At 38.9% G+C, this 22939-nt stretch overlaps 2 protein-coding genes across 2 annotated transcripts; both read left to right on the top strand.

Moving 5' to 3' along the window:
* The first annotated feature begins 16436 nt into the window (after positions 1–16436).
* LOC143546247 (uncharacterized) lies at positions 16437–17879 on the top strand. Its single transcript, XM_077038212.1, has one exon. The coding sequence runs from the start codon at positions 16437–16439 to the stop codon at positions 17877–17879; it is 1443 nt and encodes a 480-aa protein (XP_076894327.1).
* Positions 17880–18472: 593 nt separating this feature from the next.
* LOC143545302 (uncharacterized) lies at positions 18473–20183 on the top strand. Its single transcript, XM_077037479.1, has 2 exons — positions 18473–19138; positions 19293–20183. Exons 1-2 carry the CDS (start codon positions 18473–18475, stop codon positions 20181–20183), a joined length of 1557 nt encoding a protein of 518 aa, XP_076893594.1.
* Positions 20184–22939: the final 2756 nt, after the last annotated feature.

The raw sequence follows: 22939 nt of genomic DNA, 5'->3' as shown, positions 1-22939 counted from the left end.
AATGGAGCCCCATATTTCATTTAACTAAAAAATATCAATTTACAATCGAGAGGCGGGTATGTGGGCAACAAGCTGCCCGCCACCCTCTTTTAAATGACAAAACCGATCTTACTGAAAACAAAGTTATTGTTCTTCGGCGTCGTTGAGTTACTATGCACGACCCGCTGAACTCTTTTGTAGATTCGTAACAGCATCGGGGCAAGAGACCAAATATATCAAAAGCAAAAGGAATAAATACGTTAATTTTAGATTTCTAGATAAGAAAATATAAAAATAGGGGGAGGCGCTGACAAAAATAAAGGGTCACATGTTGGGTCAATTGGTTTTTTCACATATAATAGGTTTCTTTTCAAGAATAAAATGAAGATGATCCAAATAGCCTCTAAAAGAAAAAAAAGAAAGAAAACGAAATCTAGTAAAATAGAAGATAATATCTAAAGATTTAATACTTTCTCATTTAGAAATGAACACTTGTAACATATATAAATAATATTTTTAAAAGTACTGTAAAAATTAAAAGTTGACACCGGACAAATACAGTCAAACATAGATTTGTTCATTGGTTTGAAAGAATGACAGTCATGCAGAGGTTGAAGACCGATTCCAAAGATAAGGGATACGATATTACACGTCACGGGATTTTCCCACCAACTTATTTTTATTTTACTTTATTTCTTTTTAAAAAGTGGCCATTTTTATACCTTTTAATTTGTATATAATAAGTTTTCAAAAATTTTCTTTTCTTTCCGTCATGTCATTTAGGATAACTACTTCTCCCTTTATGCCGACATAGACAATACAATTGTACGTTTTAAGTTTTGGAAGAAAATTATGAATGTATTAATATTTGGGTTTGATACATGCCATAATTGCATACAAATAATACATAGAATTATTTTCAGTTGTTTTATACATGTGATGGTGATTTAAACACACGTGAGGTGCTTAGCAAAGTGGCGTTACATGACGTTTCAAACTTATTAGAAAGATATAAAAATATAAAACAGACTGATCTTTACACAGACTAAAAAGGGCCTTACCTTAGACATTCAATCAACCGATTTAGACAAAAAGTAGGGCAAGTCATCAGGTATCGAACATGGGCATCGTTTCTTGGGCTTGTGAATGGCTACCGCCTAACATGTCATTTGACCTCGGTGGTGAGGTGCACAAGCAATTTACTACTAGAATAGGGTGGTTTTAATTCGCACCACTTTTGGTGCTCAAATATTATTAACGTAAGATTTTGACTAATGTCTTACTTTCCTGCTCACTTACAAAAGGATTAGGTTGTTTACCCTCATAATGAATTTAAACTATATCATCTTTGCATTAAGATAATTACAAAGGCCGGGTTGAGTCTCTTTTTCAGTTGTTTTATACATGTGATGGTGATCTAAACACATGAGCGGTGTTTAGCAAAGTAGTGTTAATTACATGACGTTTAAAACTTATTAGAAAGAAATAACACAACTTATCTTTACACTGGACTAAAAGGTGCACAAGCAATATATTACTTGTATAGGGTGGATTGAATTTGCACCACATTAGGTGCCCAGACATTATCAACTTGTAAAATGGTAAGAACGTGACTAATGTCTCACTTTAACTGCAAATATTTATGCATCTAAAGAAAAAAGGTGGAGGTCTTCATCCACTTTTGTAGTTTTTTTTACCCGTTTAATGAGTTTAAACTATATTATCTCTGCATTAAGAGGATCAAAAAGGGTTGAGTCTCTTTTTTCCTAGTAATTCCTTGATAACTTTGTTGGGAATTATCGAACCGGTTTAGGTGAGTTGGGCCAAACCGAGAGTTCAAGTTCTAATCATAATTGTTCTAATATTAAGGAATAAATAAACATGTTTGTTTATATATTTAAGTATATTAGATAAAGATAAATGTATTAGAGTTTGAGTAGAATTAGGAGATATCTAGTTCTTATAAGTACTTTCCTCTGTAAACTTTTTGATGCAGATTTTCTGATTAATAATATTTGCAAGTTGGCAATACGTTTTGTATTTTTTCTTTGCTGCGTTTTCTGATTATCAATTCAATACCAGAATTGGTATCAGAGCTTAGTTCTGATCAAGACCTGATGCTGTGGAGATTCAACAGAGGAGACGTCCGAAGTTGGGTTAAGAGAGTAGCTGCAGTGTGAGTAGGGTTTAAAGTCACATTCGGTATCCAAAGCCACCAACACCGAAGTCATCTAATCAGAAGTACAGTCGAAGAGGCAAATTCTATATAGTTGAAACAAGCTCATCATCAAGTGGTTCGAAGGAAGGCGCGACACCAACCCTTCAGAACCCGACGTTGAACTCGTATAACTATACCGCGTGGTCCATGAAGATTAAGGCGATCTTCAACGTACACAGGATTTGGAATGTGATCAATCCCAGAACATAAGATGATAAAAATAATAGTCTGGCTATAGCTCTCATATATCAAGCCATTCTCGAAAATCAGGTTATGCAAGTCGGGAATATGGCTATCGCCAAAGAGATGTGGGTGACACTTAAAACTCGTCACATGGGTGCCGATCGAGTAAGGGAGGCTAGGTTACAAACACTAAGTCAAGAACTTGACGACATGAGAATGAAGGAGTCAGAAACTATAGAAGAATATTCCAACAGGTTGTCTAGTATTGCTACAAGATCTGCATCACTTAGTGAGGTTACTTACTGGTTGATGAGACGAAGCTCGTCAAGAAGTTTCTTACTAGCCTTCCCCGACATGCTAATGTTTGGCATGTCTGGCTCGTATAATAACCGAAAAGGCGATAATGTTTGGCGTCAAGAAAGAGGCAGTTATGGGAACCGGGGTCGAGGACGTGGGAGGCCTGGTAGTCAAGACCGAGAGTGGGTTAATAGCGAGGCTGGTATGAGCTCAGGAATAGTCGAGCCTAAGAAAGATCGGTTCAAGGTGCAATGTTACAGATGCGACCAGCTCGGACACTTCACGTCAACGTGTCTGGACTGAAAACCACCAAAACAACAAGAGGCGAACGTAGCTGAAACCGAAAAAGCTGACGGGGTCGTTTATATGCACGAAACGTTCCACTTGAACGAGGAACGTTTTAGGCGGGTCGATATGAAAGATACACCAAGATGGAAGACGCTTGGTATTTGAATAATGGGGCTAGTAACCATATGACGGGAAATCATGGGTTTTTCTCGGAGTTGAATAAGAAGATAACATGTAAAGTGAGGTTCGGTGATGGCTCGTGTGCCAACATTAAAGGAAAATGGTTGATTCTCTTTCAAGAAAATTCAGGGGAAAAACAGTTGATGACTGATATATATTATATACTGGAACTGAAGAGTAATATAATCAGTCTAGAACAAGCCATTGAGTCGGGGTGTGATGCTCGGATGAAGAATGAGTTCTAACGATGCACGAGGGTCGGTTATTGATAAAAGTAACAAGAACGAGTAATCGACTTTACAAGATAAAGTTGAAAGTCGGTAGTCTAGTGTGATTGAAGATGGTGATCGAGGAAGATGCATGGAAGTGTCACGCACATCTCGGTCATATTAGCTTTGATAAGCTAAACACCATGGAAAAAAAGGGGTTGGTTCATGGCCTGTCGAATATCCAACACAAAGTGAGTTTATGTGAATCGTGTTTGGTGGGAAAGCAAATGAGACAATCGTTTCAAACGGAAACCTCGTATCGGGCCGCTCGAGTATTGGAGTTAATACATGGTGATTTATTTGGACCAAGAACACCAGCAACACTCGGAGGTAACATGTATATTTTTGTATTATAAGATGATCTTTCACGATATACGTGGATCATTTTGTTGAAAGAAAAGAGTGACGCGTTCGAGAAGTTAAAAAATTTAAAAGCTCTTGTAGAGAAAGAAACCGAAAAGGAGATTAAAACACTCCAAACCTATAGGAGAGGAGAATTTACTTCTCACAAGTTTCGAGGTTTTTATTGAAGACAATGGAGTGAACCGACATCTCCCCACGCCATATACGTCCCAATAGAATGGCGTGGTGGAACGTTGAAACTGAAAACTTATGGAGATGACTCGAAGTATCATGAAGGCGTTACAAGTTCCCAATTTTTTTTTTTTTGTGTGTGGGGGGGGGGGGGGGCCTGTCACGCAACATACCTAATAAACTGGATTCTAACCCGGGTGTTAATCAATCAAAAGCCGTATAAGAAGTTAAACAGAAGAAAATCGAGTGTGAATCATAAGAAAGTATTTGGGTGTATGGCATATGCTAAAGTTGAAGCTATGCATTTAAAGATGTTAGACGATTGGTCAATATCACTAGTTCATCTCGGAAACCGAACCGGGCTTAAAGGCATGTCGTATGTACAACTCGAGAACCAGAAAAATTCATGTTAGCCGAGACGTGATTTGTAACGAAGGAGCGGGCTGGAATTGGACTAAAACAGGTGAACAAACTGGAAATCAGGCTGGTATGTTTACTTATATTTGGGGAAATATTGTTGATTCCGGAATAGGTCCGATACATGTTATAGCCGGTAACGACATCCCATCCATTGAAACCGGTGATAACAGCCCAAACCATTCTTGCAGCAGCCCGTTAACAAAAGTTGCAGACTCTGGTCAAGCGCAAAACAACCCAACAGTTGTTCATAGTTCTGCATGTATAAATATGCGCACACAATCGCCTCTCTAAGCTGGTTCGACTCGTCAAATATAATCCGAAACAACAACAGCGAACCAGAACCTAGCTCAAATTCCGGTTCATGGATATGAACAAGTTCATATTTTACCCCGAAAACTGGACGATTATGTCCTACATGTCGATCTCGATTATGATGAGATTTGGCTTACGACTGGCGAGAGCTACTATGAAGAAGCAAAATCGAAGTCTGAATGGGTGAAAGCAATGCGATTTGAACTCGAGTCTATCACGAAGAGCGAAACTTGGAGGTTAGTCGAGCCACCGAAAGGCGTGAAAGTTATAGGGGTAAAATGAGTATTTAAGGTGAAAATAAATGCGGATGGTACAATACATAAGCACAAGGTCCGTTTGGTGGTGAAAGGGTACGTTCAACAACACAGTGTTTATTTCGATGAGGTACTTGCACCCGTGGCCCGTATAGACACCATTCGCTTATTGATTGCTTTATGGACTGCTAACGAATGAGAAATTCACCATCTAAACGTGAAAACCAAATTTTTACACGGCGAGTTAAAATAAGACGTGCATGTATCTCAACCGGAAGGCTTTGAAAAACGAGGCGATGAATACAAGGTTTATAAGTTGCTTAAAGCCTTGTACGGGATGAGATAAGCGCTGAGAAGAATACCAAGTTGGATAAGATATTAAAGAATATGAAGTTCGCTCGTTGCTCAAAAGAACAATCGGTGTACCGCAAGACATGCGGAAAACATTTACTTGGAAAATTATGTTGATAATTTATTTGTAACAGGCACGAATTTGAGCATTATTAACGAGCTCAAGAAAGGAATGGCGTCTAAGTTCGAGATGTCAGAACTTGGAAAATTAAAGTATTACCTCGGAATCGAGGTTTCACAAGAGTAAGGTGGAATTAAAATTAAGAGGAGGCTTATGCGGGGAATATCTTGGCTCAAACTGGGATGAAACCACGTAACCCAACTCTCGTTCCTACGGAGTCCGGGTTGCAGTTTTCGAAAGCTGAAGATGAAGCCGAGATCGACCCAACCGAATACCGAAAAGTTGTCGGCTGCCTCTGATATTTACTTCCCACCCGACCCGATCTCACATACTCGGTCGGGGTGGTGGGTTGGTACATGCAAATTCCAGGAGAGTCTCACGGGTCAGCTATAAAACATCATCTAAGGTATGTAAAAGGAACTGTTTGCTTCAAGATTAATTATGAATGAGGAGGAACGAAGAGGTTTGTTGGTTTTTGTGATAGTAGTCATAATATTGACCCGGATGACGGTCGAAGCACATCGAGACATTATTTTATTTCGGAAACAAGCCGGTTTGTAACATCCTAAATATTATAATGTTAAATAAAGAAAGTTATGTTTAGTGATTTCGCTTTATTAATTAATTAATATCGAGTAAAGAACAGATCATGGACTTAGATTAATTAAGATGGGTTAACTGAGAATGGGTCTTAGGTCCATGGGCTTTAAGGGATATAAATATCCCCTAAACCAACCTAAAACCCTAAACCCTCATTCATTTCCATCTTAATCTCTACACACTCCAAACACACACACACACACACCATATATGGCAGGCGGCCGAGAGAGAGAAACGAGCAAGATCCGAGAGAGATTAAACGTTAGTTGGTATTAGATCTTTATTACACGAGATCTAGAGTTCCCAAACAAGCTAACCAAGATCGAACGAGCACAAAAGGTATGTTCTTGACCTTTAAAGTTTACGTTTTATTGAACGTTTAGCCTTGAAACTTGAAACGATAATAGATCGGATCTAAACGAAGCGTAAAGTAGCGAACTTGATGCTAGGACGAACCTAATAAACCCATAAACATGTACGGTTCGTTTAAGATAAACCGTAGATCTTGTATTGAACGTCCTTAAGCTTAAAGATCCAAGCTTTATAGTATATACGGGATATATATACGAACGAAAACGGTTAGGGAACGTTAGTGGGTGATGTCGAACCATAACAAGGGTATTAAAATCGCCAAAATGCTTGATAAAAACCAAACCCGTAGCTGAACTGAATAACTTCGCCTGCAAAGCTTAACTTCGCCTGCAAGCTTAACTTCGCCTGCAAGCATAACTTCGCTGAAGACAAGTTCGCCTAACTGGTAACTTCGCCTAAGGCCAAGTTCGCCTAACTGATAACTTCGCCTAGTGACAAGTTCGCCTAACTGATAACTTCGCCTGGTGACAAGTTCGCCTAACTGGTAACTTCGCTTAAGGCCAAGTTCGCCTAACTGATAACTTCGCCTGGTGACAAGTTCGCCTAACTGATAACTTCGCCTGGCATATGTTCGCCTAGGGTTAACTTCGCCGAACACTAATTTCGCCTATGCTTAAGTTTGCTTAATGTTAAGTTCGCTTATTGTTAAGTTCGCTTAATGATAAGTTCGCTGGAGTTAGCAAATGAGAAAATAAATTAAAAACCTAATGAAAAGTGTGTTAAGACAGTTAATAAAAATAAAATTTTTCCAAGCTGACCTGGCAGCTCGACCCCAGCCAGGGGTCCTGCCCCTTGGACCCTGCTAGGGGCTGCCGCCCCTAGACCCCGCTGCCAGGGGCGCTGCCCCCGGACCCCCGTTCATTGTGGGTTATATAAAGATAGAAATACAACATGAGTAGTAGTAGTTAATTGATACATGTAAATATTATACAGTTAGCCGTGCACAGCTCAAGAAGGGAATAACGATTAACGGAGAGCGTAACAGGATTCAGGTGAGTTTCTAGCCCCACTTCTGTGTTATGTTTTCGGGGCTGTGTGCATACTCTATATGTTTGTTAATACACTTATCCTAAGTGATAAGTGTATGCCTTATATGAATGATGTGAAATGTATGAATGATTGCTTGTTAGTACGTGAACGATCTTCGGATATTGCACGTATTGTCAGGTTGTAACGCTATGTATAAGGTGAGTATGATATGTATGCTTATGTGTATGAATGTGATAATGTTAATAAAAGAAGGAAAGGATGGTTGTATGGTTACGAAGAGGGTACCGGGCCCTAATAATACTCGATGTATGATGTATGGTTGTATGGTAACGAAGAGGGAATCGAACCCTACTAATATTCGAGAACTAGGGAACCGAACCCTACTAATATTCGAGGAAAGAGGGTACCGAGCCCTAATAATACTCGAGGAAAGAGGGTACCGAGCCCTAATAATACTCGAGGAAGGAGGGTACCGAGCCCTAATAATACTCGAGGAATGTAGGGCGTAATGCTCTTTATAACGTAATATATGAAAGCAAGTTAATACAAAAGAAAGTATGAAAGTATGAAAGTATGAATGAAAGAATATAAGTTGGTGTGTATTGTATAATGTATGATTAACTAGAACTCACTCAGCGTAGCTGACTTTTAGTATGCACGCAGGTGAGTAGGATGAGGCAGCTCGCTTGAGGAGACACGTGGCACTGAATAAGAGGCTGGCTTCGGAAGACTCAAGACGTTTAAGTTTAACGTTTTGTTTATTTTGAAAGACAAGATGTTGTTTTAAGACAAGATGTGTTTTGTTATGAAATGTTTTATGAAAGCTTTTATATTCCGCGAATGTTTTAATTAACTCTGATATTAGAACTGCGTTTATGAGTAAATCCAACATGAAAGTAGGGCTACCGGTAACGGGGCCTTACACGGTTTCATGGTGTTCACAGAAGCAAGGAACCGTGGCCCTCTCTTCTTGTGAGGCCGAGTATATAGCTGCTACAGAAGCAACATGTCAAGCGGTATGGTTTCACGAGTTACTAAGTGAGTTGTTGGGTGAACCGCCTCAAAGAGGAAACCTTTACATTGACAACATCTCGGCTATTGCACTCGTCAAGAATCTCGAGTTCCAAAAAAGAACTGAGTATATAAAGCCTCGCTATCATTTTTTTGGGAACGCTTTGAAGCCGAAGAAGTAGATGTTGTTCATGTCAGCTGAAGCGAGAAACAAGCTGATATACTAATGAAGGCACTAGCAAAGATCAAGTTCAAGGAAATGAGAAATTTACTTGGAATTGAAGAACTCCTGAATACGATTCAGAAATTCGGGGATGAATGTTGGGAATTATTGAACCGATTTCAGTGAGTTGGGCCAAATCGAGAGTTCGAGTTCTAATCAAACTTGTTCAAATATTAAGGAATAAATAAACATGTTGGTTTATATATTTAAGTATATTAGATAAAGATAATTTGTATTAGAGTTTGAGTAGATATAGGATATATCTAGTTATTATAAATACTCTCCTATGTAATCAGTTTTTTGTTGTAGAAGTTCTGATTAATAATATTTGCAAGTTGGCAATACGTTATGTGTTTTTTCTTTGCTGCGTTATCTGATTATCAATTCAATACCTGAAACTTTACTAAACGAAGAAAGTGTAAATGGTCGGGACACATGGTCACACATTGTCTTATATTGCATTTCATCTTCATGGATGTGAATGAAATTGTTGGGTTTATTTGAGACTGAAGCCTGTCGAAATCTATGGGATCTGTGGATGTCAGGTTTGCAAGCCATCAAGTTCTACGAATGCTGAGAATCCGTGAATGATAGTGCATTCATGGATTAGTAAACATTATTCACGGAAGTACAATATGCATTGTTTGGAGAGATTAAACAGGGAGTAAGAATTGATGTGAAGAATGTAAAATTCTTTGAGTTGTTACCTTTGTGATGATTGATTAATTTAAAGCTGATTATTGAAGTTTGAAGTCTTTTTATATACTTAAACACGTAAGTCCAAAAAACGAAGAAGAAGACTTGAATGATTATATTCAAGGATATGTTGTAAGGGGGGAGAATATTAATAAAAGGCCTTGAGTTATGAGATGATCATAATGGAGTTTTATATCGTTTTTTATCTGGTAGATTCAATAGCATCAGTCTAGCGAGAGAGGAGAGATTGTTGAGTTTATTTGGGATTAAAGCCTATCGAAAGCTATTGGATCCGTGAATGTCAAGTTTTCAGTTAATCAAGTTATATGCATTTACAAATTAGTAAACATTATTCCTGAAAGTACGCATTCACGGGTGAGAAATTGCATTTTCACATATGAATAATGTCACTTAACCACTTTTCTGATCTTCACTAGAAACGACGAATGATTACCCACGTGTGTGTCACTTGTGAGTCTCCTTCCCGAGAAGATCTCTCGGGGAAGCATGAGCTTGAGTGTGTGTGTGTACGGTTTGGATCTTCATGTAATCATTCGTGTTTCATAACAGATTCGTTTATTGAAATCATATTTTTACACAACAATTATCGTGTGTTTCATCCATGATTTTTCATTCAGTTTATCAGAAAACACTTTGATAACCACTGTGAAGTTTTAAATTCTACATCGTTCTAGAGAGACTGTAAACGATCCATATCTTATTTCGTATTGAAATTTACATCAAATCAGATTTGACAGAAAACACTCTTAATTAACCACTATGAATTTCTAAATTCTAACGGTTTGGATCTTCTCAATCTTTACATTAACCATGTTATTAGCATTAACACCTTCTCACTTTATAATATGGTGATAACATATAGAAGTTGTTTTGACATTACTAATTTATCTAATACTTGTATAACACAACACTGGTAGCATTTGTACTTGTTTATAGATAGTTTCATTATCATTATGTTCAACACATGTACCATATTACCATATATAAAACTAGATTTATTTTAACCTCTAAAGCCAATTGGCCCAATTCCATTGCATTAATCCAAACTGTAACTTTCAGCGACTTTATATTTACAATTGTCATGCTACTAGTAACATTTTTCATTCTTCAAAAACCAAACTAAAATTTACTAATAAGGGTTTCAGTCACACACTTGTAAAAACAAACTGCCACCAAACAAGACCGTAGCTGCAAAACACAACAAAATCTCAAACAATAAAACAAATAATTAAAGAAAGACAACTCAAGAACACCTTGGCTACTGACGAATCACCAATGACAATAGTTTTTCGGATCCCCAATGACAATATTGTCATTTTTAGCGGTTTTATTTACATTTATCCGCGTCTATAATTGTCATCCGTAGTTTGTACGTTGATGGAAGGTTGCCTGGTAGCGGTTAAATTACCTTTAATTTAAATTAACATTTTTGCACGTTTACTTTTTTATTATTTTTTTAAAAAGTGCTCAATATCTGTCAACTTTTTTTTTTCAGGTTTTGTTTTACATGTGTTCCCATTAGTCTCTGCTTTCGTAAATTTCTCGTTAACGAAAGTTTATCCATACAGTACCTGTTATATTATCCTTATAATTTAAGCTAACAATTAACTTTAAATTTTAAAAACGTTTTCAAAACTTTTAAAGAAGGCTCAATATTATAGTTTCTCTTTAAAATTGTTTCATTTAAGTTTGAAAAAACCCTCATATATTGAATTTGAATAAAACAAGTATAAAATTATGCTAAAAAGAGGTAAATAGATAATGTTCATTACAACCTAGATGACTTTCGTTGACAGACATATCTTTCAGTAAAAATAAGAACATGCTTTAATTCGTAGTAAAATTCAGTGTGAGCACTGATCTACGTAAAGAATTCAGTAAGCTCGTTACCAACAGATTTCTAATATACGATACACCAGTAAATTTACTTTTCGAATCACCGGACAACATATTCATGAACAGATCACCAAATACAATATATTTCTAATCATCATTGACAATATTTTTCGTTTAATGGCGTTTCGTTTTACATGTATGTGATCACTGCTCGTGATTTGATCGTTAAAAGTTTGTTTTCTAGTAATGATTATATTAGCTTTCTCAAGTCGGTGTCAAACTCACTATCAGAACTTCTATGACTTAGTGATAATAAAATATTAAAATTAAAAATTGAATCATTAAAGTAAACATGAACTAAGAAACAAGTATCAAATTAATTACTCATAGTAATAGCAACTACTTAGGATTTACTTCCGAGTCATTAATGACAAATGACGGCATGCACAGCAACATGGAATAATCTAATAGTCTATCTAACCTTAATGGACTTTTAGCGATACACTAAATTCAACATAACCAAACACCTATATTTTTTGTTTGGGAAAATACCAAAATAAGCGTTTATGAAAACGTTGTTCAGATTTTATGTGTCATTTGCAAGAAATTCCTAAAATAGGTATTATAAACTAGTCGTGACGAGTAGTTTATGATTACACACGAGTAGTTTGTAGAATCAGTTAAAACTTGCCACGTGCCCTTAAACTAACCATAACGAGCATGTTCACTAATAATTTGCTCACCATGACTAAATAAGTTTCATGCCTCGTAATCAACGCTCACGAGTAATTTATAAGTCATTTAGCCGCGACTACTAGTTTACCTAGTTTACATTCTCTACACAGGTAGTTTATTAGTAGTTAACTCGCCGCGACTAGTTTAACCTTACAATCTACTCGTCGCGACTAAAGAACTTATGAATTACTCGTGGGAGTTGATTACGAGGCATAAAATTTATTTAGTCGTGACGAGCAAATGGTCAGTAAATCTGCTCGTTATGGTTAGTTTAAAGACACGTGTCAAGTTTTAATTGTTTATACAAACCACTCGTCACGACTAGATTATAATACCTATTTTGCGAATTTCTTGCAAATAGCACCTAAAACTTGAAAAACGTTTTCATAAATGCTTATTTTGGGAATTTCCCCCTTTTGTTTTAGTCAATTAGTTTCTTAAAGTTAACAATTGACCTAGTACAATGATATAAGGTGATGGTTAAGGTTTGAGATCTTAAGGACTCAAGTGTAACATTGGTCATTTTTCGGTTTAACTTACATTTGTATTTGTATCAAAAACCCGACCGTTTTAATCTTTCGGATTCGTTGTTATTAATAAAATGTTGGATTTTAAGTTTGTTTATGTTTTACAATGTCGGGTCAAGAAAACATCCTTTTCGGTACATTAAACACCTCTTTATGATGAAAAAACGACTTAAACAAACTTTAGGGACTATTATTGTCAATTATCAAGAGCTTGTTTGACCATTTTAACCAATCACATGCAATTCTACCCCATATGAATAAACCATACTTCTACCACGAGTTTTTTTTACCAAAATAAGTGAGGAGGGAAAAATATTTACCAAAATGAGTGGAAAAGTATTTATCAAAATAGGTTTTTCTTCATAAACTTATCTTTTTTCACTCCCATCTTTATCAAGTAAAATAATTTATATTAAAAGTTTTCATATAAAAAACATAGATAAAATAAAGAGTTAAAACTAGTAAAATATTTATTTTTATATTTTATTTCGTTTAAAACAAAGATAATCAAAACATGCTTTTGGAATATTTTTCTTAAATTCATATTTTTATTTATTTATTTATCAAAACGGAAATCACTCCTGTTTGTAATTTTTGTTTTTTTTTGTTTTTTCATTGCTTTGTTATTGTTTTTTTCTCTTTTATTGTTTTTCTTTGATGTTTTTTTTTTCATATATTAGGGTACGACATGTTTACAAATGATAATGCAACTGTTGTATGCTTGTAAAAAATATAGATTCTTGAGTTGTTTTATGATACAAAAATATGTTTGAAAAACGATAGAATACACGGTTTTGTTTAATGTTTTTTTTCTTGGTGTTTAGGATTTAAACATTGTTGAATACAATTTTGTATTCAAACTAAAGTATTCTTATATCATAAGCTATACGAGTGCCAGTAGTTAGTACTTTATTGGTACTTGCATGAACTGAAGCAATTTTGACTGAAGATCGGTACCAATACTGGTATCGGCATTTGTTTTTGTGGTTTTAGTTGTTGTGTATAATTATATTTCTGACAAACCGAATCAAGTTCGACTAAATAATATCGATACCAATATCGATATTAAATCAAACTCCATTTTTAGATACTCTTGTATAAGAAAACAATTTGAAGAAATAGCCATAATAGAGTAGTAATAAAAGAAAATAAAAACACAAAAAAAAATTCGTTTTCAATTGATTTTTATTAAAATAAAAGTAAATAAAAAAATATGAACATAAGAAACTGTTTCCAAAAACGTTTTTTTAATATTTTTATTGAACTAAATGTAAAACAAAAGAATAAAAGTTCTATTATTTCTTTTTCATATTTTTTTTTCGTATTTTACGTATGTTTTTTAAATATAATTTTTTAATAAGAATTGTTGTATTAAATAAGATTAAGAGTGAGAAAAGATAAGTTTACGGAGAAAAACTTATTTTGATAAATACTTTTCAAATTATCTATTTTGGTAAATACTTTTTCCTTCTCACCATTTTGATAAAAAAAACTCCTTCTACCACTATAAAAGCAATGTCCATGCAACATTTTTTGTTGCTCTTTCTTCTCCAAATTCTCTCTCAATCTAAGATCCAAGTATCCATTATTCAAGTTCTTATAGTTTGACTCTTCAAGGTCAAACTAATACTAATCCTTGTTTTCTATCTAATTCTTGTTACTTAAAGCTTGATGTTCAACATATATATAATATACACCCCTTGTTTCTTTCGGCTTTCACTTCTCCGGTCACGGTCGGTAAAAGTGTCATGCTACAAGGCAAGGCTACTAGCCGTTAAGGCTATTGTTCAAGTGTCTTTAACTAATACTCCGACTTTCAAGTAAGACTTAGTCTACTTGTCGTTGCATTATAACCCTCATGGCTGCAAGTATAATTAACAAAATAGAAGCAATTATTCCTAGGACTCTAAATACTGAATAAGTCTTTACTTTGTCAGTACTTCTAGCTGTTACAAACTAATTTAACTAATACTTCGACTTTCAAGTAAGACTTGGTCTACTTACCGTTTCATTATAACCCTCATGGAGTAACCTACAAGTATAATTAACAAAATAGGACTAACTGATTCCTAGGACCCTGCACATTGAATAAGTCTTTACTTGGTCTCCTTATTCCAAATTAATTCGACACGTTTACTTCAGTTATTTAGTGAGTCTGTAATATTAGTTAAGTCACCTATAGAGGTAGGGTACCAAAAAGACCCAAATACCCTTAAGGATCACTCGCGGGTCAATCAGAAGCCCTTGATGAGTCACCCGCGAGGCATATAAATCATCCGCATAATCATTTGAGGAAGAAACACCTTTATATTACATGCGGAAACACCACAACACCCTCAAAGGTCACCCGCGGGAAGAGATATCCTAGGTAAATACTCCAGGACAGCTGTCAACACACAATTACCTTCTATAAAATTTGCCGAGATGCTTTCTTGGGCAACACGTGAACCCTCTGCCAATCAATTAATGACAAATGGCAAGGACGTTATAACCGTGCACATGGCCAATATTCCCCGAGCAACCAATAAGGAAGAGACGCGTGTCCAGGTTGTTATACATGCACATGCAACGTAGAGAATAAACCTATCACATGAGGACACGTGTCCAGACGGTTATAAGAGCATCTTCTTATGGGACAGCTGTCCCAATCACCTTCCTCCATCCTTCGGCTATAAATACCTTGTCAAACGGTATGAGGTATTCATTCACTCACCTATAATCTGACTACACTTAGTCTTTATACTTCAATACTTTCTCCATTACGAACGTTACTGATTCTCACGCCGGAGGGTGGTTACAGGAATGCCCCCTCTCTTGTCCTTCCTTTAACGAGACTCACGGTGTCTGTCTTGCAGGTTCTAGTCACTGGAATTCGGGAAGTGCTACTCATATCATATCATATCGTAGTTATCGTATTGTACCCTGTGGACGCATTGGATCCAGGACCCATACCCGGGGAGTGGATCCGTGTTTCTTCATTGGCGCCATCCGTTTTTAATGTTAGAAAAACAATCGTTTTCGTTGGTTTTTCAGTTTGTTTGATATGAGTAAGCTTCCTGAAGGGCCGACGGGAACTCCTGCACCTGATTCCCGTGTAACCAACACTGACCCAACTCAGGGTCTTAGTGTTTTGCATGAATTACGACTCCAAGTGGTCGTACTCTTGAACGTGTTACAGCTCCGGGGTCACGACTTACTGATGTAACACCTGGGGGTTTTACCCTAGAAAATGTTACACCACCAACCGGTCCCCCGCTCACCAACGTAGGTCGTGGTTCGGCACCAGAAGGTTCTAATTTGGGTAATCTTAAACAAATCCCAGAAGAGACTCGTCGACGCCAGTCAGCGTTGGATCTGGAAAATGATTAAGGTGATTCTGACATGGCGAGATCTCATCGACATAACTCTAGATCCAGAGGAGTGTTAACCCCGGAAGAGTGGCTCCGAGCACAACAACAAAGTCTGGTGGCTGAGTACGAACGCAGAAAACGTAACGAAAGACTCCATATTCGTACTTTGGATTATGAGGAATCTCCTAGGAGATCTCCTTCCCCTCCGCCAACAGCAAGAGGAAGCCAAACTCGGTATAGTCTACAGACAGAACCAGAGTTTGGTGAACTCCCGAGGTTACGTCCTCGTCCGCGCATGGACATGCGGATGCCATCTTACTTGGAAGAGTTCGACAGCTATGATCCTACTTATCAGCTAGGTGATAGCAGTTTCTACACTACTGACAGTAGGATGAGTTCACGGGCAAGAAGTAGCCGTCCGCAAGGTGTGGTCCGCCACACTGAATACCACAGCAACGCTGAGCGGGCTTCACTAAGCCATATCGTCCGGTAGCTTTTGCTGAAAAATCAAAATTCATAGCAAGTATTGCTACGGCACCTTTCCCCGTTAATGCTAAAATTCCTACATCAGTAGGGAAATACAATGGTATGACTGATCTAAGTGATCATCTCCAGAACTTTATAGCAGTGGGTGGTGTTAGTGGTTGGACGCTCCCCTATTGGTGTCACATGTTTGCATTGACACTAACGGGGGTAGCGAGAGAATGGTTTGAAAAATTACCGGACGGAGAGGTTTCTAGTTGGGACGATTTGGTTAAAAAGTTTTTCCAACAATTTAGCCAACAGAAAAAGCATACACGAGACCAGTCCGAAATTTTGGATGTCGTCCGCCGTGACAACGAATCCATAGAAGACTTTATCACAAGGTTCAATGATGAAAGTCTGAACATCGGCGGAATAAGCAAAGACATGCTTCGCGGTGCCTTCCGCAAGAATGTCAAATGTGATGACTTAGTCCGAACACTCACTGGTAGGGACGGAATTCCCAAAGAATGGGACGATCTTATGACCGCAGCAAAGTTGTATGCCAATACTGAGAAAACACTAAGAAATGGCACTCCGAAGCAGAAATTTAAAGTTGAATTTCAAAATCCGAGACCTAATAGACAGGAAAAGGGCCCTATTTGGTCAAGGCTTCAGCCGAGTGCGGAAGTATCAAAGCCATTTGATGCAAGATCTCATATCGGCAACAAGAAAAAATCGGGGCCTTCAAACCGAGGTCCCAATAGTTGGACTCCCCTCTCAAAGACTCCCGCAGATATTCTCACTACGGAAAACATAAGTTTCAGGAAACCGCAGCCATTAACAAGAAGATCATTCTTAGATGCCACGAAGCACTGTTCGTACCACGATGACATTGGTCATAACACGAATGAGTGTAGATCATTAAAAAATGAAATTGAGGCAGCTGTGAAATCTGGAAAACTTAAACATCTGGTGAAAGGCGGGAAACCGGACAATGGTAAAGCTCCTGTGCGGGACATTCAAGGCCCGAGTAAGAAACAAATCAAAGACTTGAATGTCCACATGATACAAGGTGAATTTCCCACTAGAAAGAAGAGGAAAGAATCCGACGATGAAGAATGGAAGAATGAACCAGTAATCTTCCTTCGAATTAAAGGTGGTCCAAACAATAAAAACCCTCTGATCATTACTGCTCTCTTCGGACACTATCGTTCTCACTATGTTTTCTTCGATACCGGAAGTACATCAGACATCATGTACGAACAATGTTTCGACCAGTTGGATGAGGAAGATAAGGAAAGATTGAAACCTATCCACGCTCTAGTGTCCGGGTTCGGAGGAGAAATAATGCATCCTCGAGGTGTAATTTCGTTTCCGGTCACCCTCAATGACGGAATTCATTCTAGGACCGAGGAGGTTGAATTTTTAGTCTTACCGGCAACATCTAAACATGATATTATCCTCAGACGAGAAGCAATTGGTGACTTCAACGACCATCCGTCTACAGCACATGGTGTAGTGGGAGTCCCAACTTGCACCAGGATAGCAATAATTCATGTTAATCGACACTGTTTCGCGACCGAGAGCTCAAAACCCAACAAAATTCCAAAACAGTCTTTGAGACAGAACCGGAAAAGTGGGTTCTAAACAAAAAGTTTCCAGACCAAACTATAACAATCGGACCAACTGTTTCTGAAATAGGTCGAACTCTCTTGAAGCAGTTGCTATCAAAAAATTTTGAGGTGTTCGTATGGCAACACGCGGACATGACTGGTGTCCCGCGGAACATTGCGGAACACAAATTAAGGGTGAACCCGTGGTTTACCCCAATCGTTCAAAAACAACGTAAAATGGGTCCAGAGAAAACAAAGGCAATGAATGAGCAAGTCCTAGACCTATTGCAAGCAGGAATCATTAGACCAATACGCTATCAGACATGGGTCGCTAACCCAGTCATTGTTCCAAAGAGCAACGGAACGTGGCGGATGTGTATCGATTTTAAAGACCTAAACAAAGCATGTCCCAAAGATTGTTATCCCCTTCCGGAAATAGATCTCAAGGTTGATGCTGTGGCACCATTCAAGTTCAAGTGCTTCTTAGACGCTTACAAGGGCTACCATCAGATCCGCATGGCAGTGGGCGACGAAGACAAAACAACATTTCGTACTGATCAAGGCACATTTTGTTACAAAATGATGCCTTTCGGACTGAAAAATGCGGGAGCCACTTATCAACGACTGATGGACATAGCATTTAAAGGTCAAATCGGTCGAAATTTAGAAGTATATATGGACGACCTGGTAATCAAAAGTGTTGAGGAAGATCAAATGTTAAGAGATATCGAAGAAACTTTTGAAACTCTGAAGAGTATCAACATGAAATTAAATCCAGCCAAGTGCTCATTTGGAATGGAAGAGGGGAAGTTTCTGGGAGTAATTGTCAAGGACGCGGACTTTAAAGCTAATCCAGATAAGGTTCAAGCGATAGCCCGCATGCCTTCCCCATCCTCCCTTAAAGAGGTTCAGACATTAAATGGTCGACTGGTTTCATTAAACCGTTTTTTGGCAAATCATGCAGCCAAGTCTCATCCATTCATTTCAACCCTCAGAAATTGTATCAAGAAAGCACAATTTAAATGGATTGCGGAAGCAGAACAAGCATTCTTAGAAGTCAAAAAAATGTTTGATGGAATTGCCCACGTTAACAGCACCCCTTGCGGGAGAATCTTTAACATTATACTTGTCAGCATCCGACATTGCCATAGGGGCCGTCCTCCTAACAGATCGAAAGAATGTCCAAACGCCGATCTATTACGTCAGCAGAATATTATCGGACCCAGAAACAAGATATTCCATGCTGGAAAAACTTGTTTTGGCATTGATCTATGCTGCCCGTCGTCTCCGCAGGTATTTTCAGGGGCACCCCATCAATGTCTTAACCGGATATAAGCTCAAAAACGTTCTCAGCAAGCTAGAATTATCAGGGCGTTTAGCTGAATGGGCCATCTAGCTAGGCGAATACACAATAGAATATAAACCTAGACCGTCAATCAAAGGGCAGGTGCTGGCAGACTTCGTGGCAGAAGTCCCGCATCACAAAGAGACAGAATGTTTAAACGAACAACAACCCCAAGTACCTCCGGAATTAGGACAAGTATGGTCTCTATTCACGGACGGAGCCCCAAGCAGTGAGGGATGTGGAGCAGGCCTCAGGTTAGTCAATCCTGAAGGCCATGAGTTCACATATGCAATAAAATTGGATTTCAAGAGTACCTATAATGAGGCAGAATACGAAGCTTTCTTGGCGGGTTTACGGATAGCCAAAAAGCTGGGGGTTAAACATCTGGAAGCTCGAGTGGATTCCATGTTGATCGCGGGGCAGATCAATGGCACATATGAGGCAAAAAATGATATCATGGCCTCATACGTGTCACAGGCAAAGGATTTGATGCTCCAGTTTTCTTTTTGCAAAGTCATTCATATAAAGAGAAGCGAAAACAAATCGGCGGATATTCTCAGTAAATTGGCTTCGACAAACTTTGAACATTTTGCCAAAGACATCCGCATCGAGGTATTAGACTGCCCATCTGTTCCACAACATCAAGTATTAGTAATCCAAACGGGAGTGGAATCCTGGATGACACCCATTTTAGCATACTTGTCATTCGGAGCACTTCCAGAAGGAAAATCAGCGGCCTGGAAGATCAAGCACAAAGCCTTAAATTACCAGATAATGGATGGTGTCCTATACCGACGTTCTTTCCTCGGACCACTATTGCGATGTGTGGACGCCGAGGACTCGAACTATCTGATCCGGGAGGTTCATGAAGGTATTTGTGGTCTTCACGCCGGCCCACGAATGGTCGTAGCAAAAGTAATGAACGCTGGATATTATTGGCCGGGGATGCATGCGGATGCCGTGCATGAAATCAGGAAGTGTGATTCATGTTAACGACATTCTTCTAATACACTGCAACCAAAGAACGAGTTAGTTCCAGTCACTTCAGCTTGGCTGTTCCAGAAATGGGCAATTGATATATTGGGACCTTTTCCCGAAGCCTCTGGATGGATCAAATTCTTAATAGTAGCAATCGACTACTTTACAAAATGGGTGGAGGCCAAACCAGTAACTTCTATAACGGCGGCAAGTGTCAAAAAATTCTTATGGGAATTTATCATATGCCGATTTAGTCTCCCTCTAGAGCTCGTTAGTGACAACGGAACACAGTTTGTGGACAGTGGGTTACAAGAATGGTTAAAGGAGTTACACATTTCTCAAACCTTCACCTCTGTAGCCCACCCGTAAGCGAATGGTCAGGTGGAAAGAACCAATCGGACCATTAAAGAAGGAATCAAAGCCAGATTGGGTACTAATAGGAGGGGGTTGGGTCGATGAATTGCCCCATGTGTTATGGGCTTTCCGCACTCAGAAGAATTCCAGCAATTCCGAAACCCCCTTTAGTTTAACTTATGACCGAGGCCATGATTCTGGCCGAAATCGGAATCCCGTCCGCGAGAGTCCTCATGATCGAAGACAATGATCAGGAACTCCGGATGAACCTTAATCTCCTTGAGGAAAGGAGAGAGTTGGCATCGATCCGCGAGCATAATTACAAACGACAGTTGCAAAGATATTACAACTCGCTGATCCAAAAGTGTGAATTTTATGCGGGAGACTTTGTCTTTCGCAACAACGAAGCTTCCGGGCAAGAACCCCCGGGTAAGCTAGCCCCAACTTGGGAAGGACCATACAAGATCAAACAAGTACTCTCCAAAGGTTCTTACAAGTTGGAGAAGTTAGATGGGAGTGAAATTCCTCGGACATGGAACGTAGCTCATCTAAAGAAATGTTACATATAACAGTTTTACTTACTCTATTTTGGCCTGCGCGCCCTCATAGATTTGCAAAGTCATGTAATTTTCTTTAATGTAAAAAGGCTTACACCTAATTATGACGAAGTTTATGGTTGTTATGCACTACTTTGATAAGTTGTAATCCTATATTGACACAAACGAAGTTCCGGATAGACACTTATATTATAACACATAAGTCAAAATGCACCGGGAAAGAACAAGACTTCTTATTAAATAGTCAAAAAAGATTACTAGCAAAGGAGTGTTTACAGCAAAGACCTATACACCTATGGGTTGGCATCCTCGTCTTCCATGGTGGCATCAGCTTCCGCTTCTTCCTCATCAAGATCCAACAACTCTTTTAATTGGTCAATGGAATTATCTTTGTCCGCAAGCTCCGATATATGATCGGAGAGGGAAAACTTTAGAGTGTTAAAATCTTTGGTTTTCTCAATAAGGATGGAAGCGGTATCCACACCAGTCAAAGCATGTTCCTCCGGCACTTTACCTTCGGAAGCAAAATTATAGCCTTCCTCAAAGCCCATTTGTCGACCTGCTTGTTCGGAAGCACGGAGGAGTATGGCGACACAGTTCCCAAGATCGTCACTATTCCGAATATCAGTAATAACCTTCCAGGAAATACAAAGAGGTGTAAAGATCACACTTATATGAACCAATGGTATTAACAAACAGGTTGGATACCTTGGGAATTGCTGTTGACAGAAGACACTTCTTATCCGCTTGCGCCCGGATAAGATCCATTTTGTGCTTCGCACACTCCAAAGCCTGGTCTCGACTCTTAGCATTAAGAGTCGACAGGCGCTTGTCCTTAGCCGCTGCATCAGCCTGAAGGGTTTTTATCAGCCCCGCTTGATCATCTAGCTGTTTCTGGAGAGCAACCTTAGCTTCCTCCGCAGCAAGTTGACCAGCTTTCGCCGCTTCCATAGCCCGATCACTGTTTTGAGCATCAGTTAAGGCTTTGAGAGCCTCCTCTTGGCATGGAGTAAGTTCCGCTCGGTCTCCTCTAACTCATCGTTCATAGATAACCAATCTCGGCGAAGTTCCTGATTGGTAGACACTGCATTCGCCACATGATAAGAGTTGGCATCAAACAAATCCTTGCGGATACGGTGACGCTGTCGCTCCTTCTCTGCAGGAGGGAGACTCTCAGCAAGGTACTCTTGGCAAACATCCGCATCATCCAACACCGAATCTTGCCGTAGTGACCATTGTGGATGATGCGGAGCAGTATCGTCATTCACGCGAAAAGACAAGGCCGGACCTCTGTGCTTGAGCGCATCAACTCCACCCTGATCCAGGGGGTTATCCTCTGTGCAGGGTGGAGACACGTGGAATTGATCAGCTCCACCAACCTCCCTATCTTTAATAGGAGAAGAATCCGATAAATTGATCGGTTCTTGGACAATGTCCGGTGCTGAGGTTGACAAAGCCGAAGGTTTTTTGACAACAGAATCATTGAACCCTAAAATTTTCCGGAACAAAAAATTCTTCAATATGAGTAAGGAGGAGAAAAGCAAATACAGATTATAGTCATAATAATCAAGAACATACCTATGGAAACGTCTCGGGCAGACAATTCCGCAGACGGGCACCCAAATCAGGGATTTTGGCTTTTTCCTTCTTCTTCTTCTTCTTCTTCTTCTTGGGAGCAGCATCGGAAGGTTGTGCTTTCCGTTTACCTGCAGCTTTTGATGTACCCGCATCAACAGCTTGAGGTTCGTCCTCATCAGATTGAGGACCACTTTCCTCATTGACGGCTGGGACAGTGGAAGCCTTCAGCTCCAACTTGGGGGTCAAACATGCAGTTGAAGGCGAAGGATTAGTAGCACCACT

This window comes from Bidens hawaiensis, unplaced genomic scaffold (assembly GCF_021521415.1).
Source record: "Bidens hawaiensis isolate Kalapana, Puna unplaced genomic scaffold, B.hawaiensis_p1.1 tig00000001_1, whole genome shotgun sequence".
In the NCBI taxonomy this organism is placed as follows: domain Eukaryota; kingdom Viridiplantae; phylum Streptophyta; class Magnoliopsida; order Asterales; family Asteraceae; genus Bidens; species Bidens hawaiensis.
This window is presented reverse-complemented; position numbering and strand designations above follow the sequence as displayed.

What these genes read in the sequence shown, in the direction of transcription:
- LOC143545302 (XM_077037479.1), top strand. Translation starts at nt 18,473, where the DNA reads ATGGACATAGCATTTAAAGGTCAAATCGGTCGAAATTTAGAAGTATAT. An exon ending in GCTGCCCGTCGTCTCCGCAG is followed by an intron (nt 19,139 to 19,292) that starts GTATTTTCAGGG and finishes ATCAAAGGGCAG; the next exon opens with GTGCTGGCAGACTTCGTGGC.
- LOC143546247 (XM_077038212.1), top strand. Translation starts at nt 16,437, where the DNA reads ATGTTTGCATTGACACTAACGGGGGTAGCGAGAGAATGGTTTGAAAAA.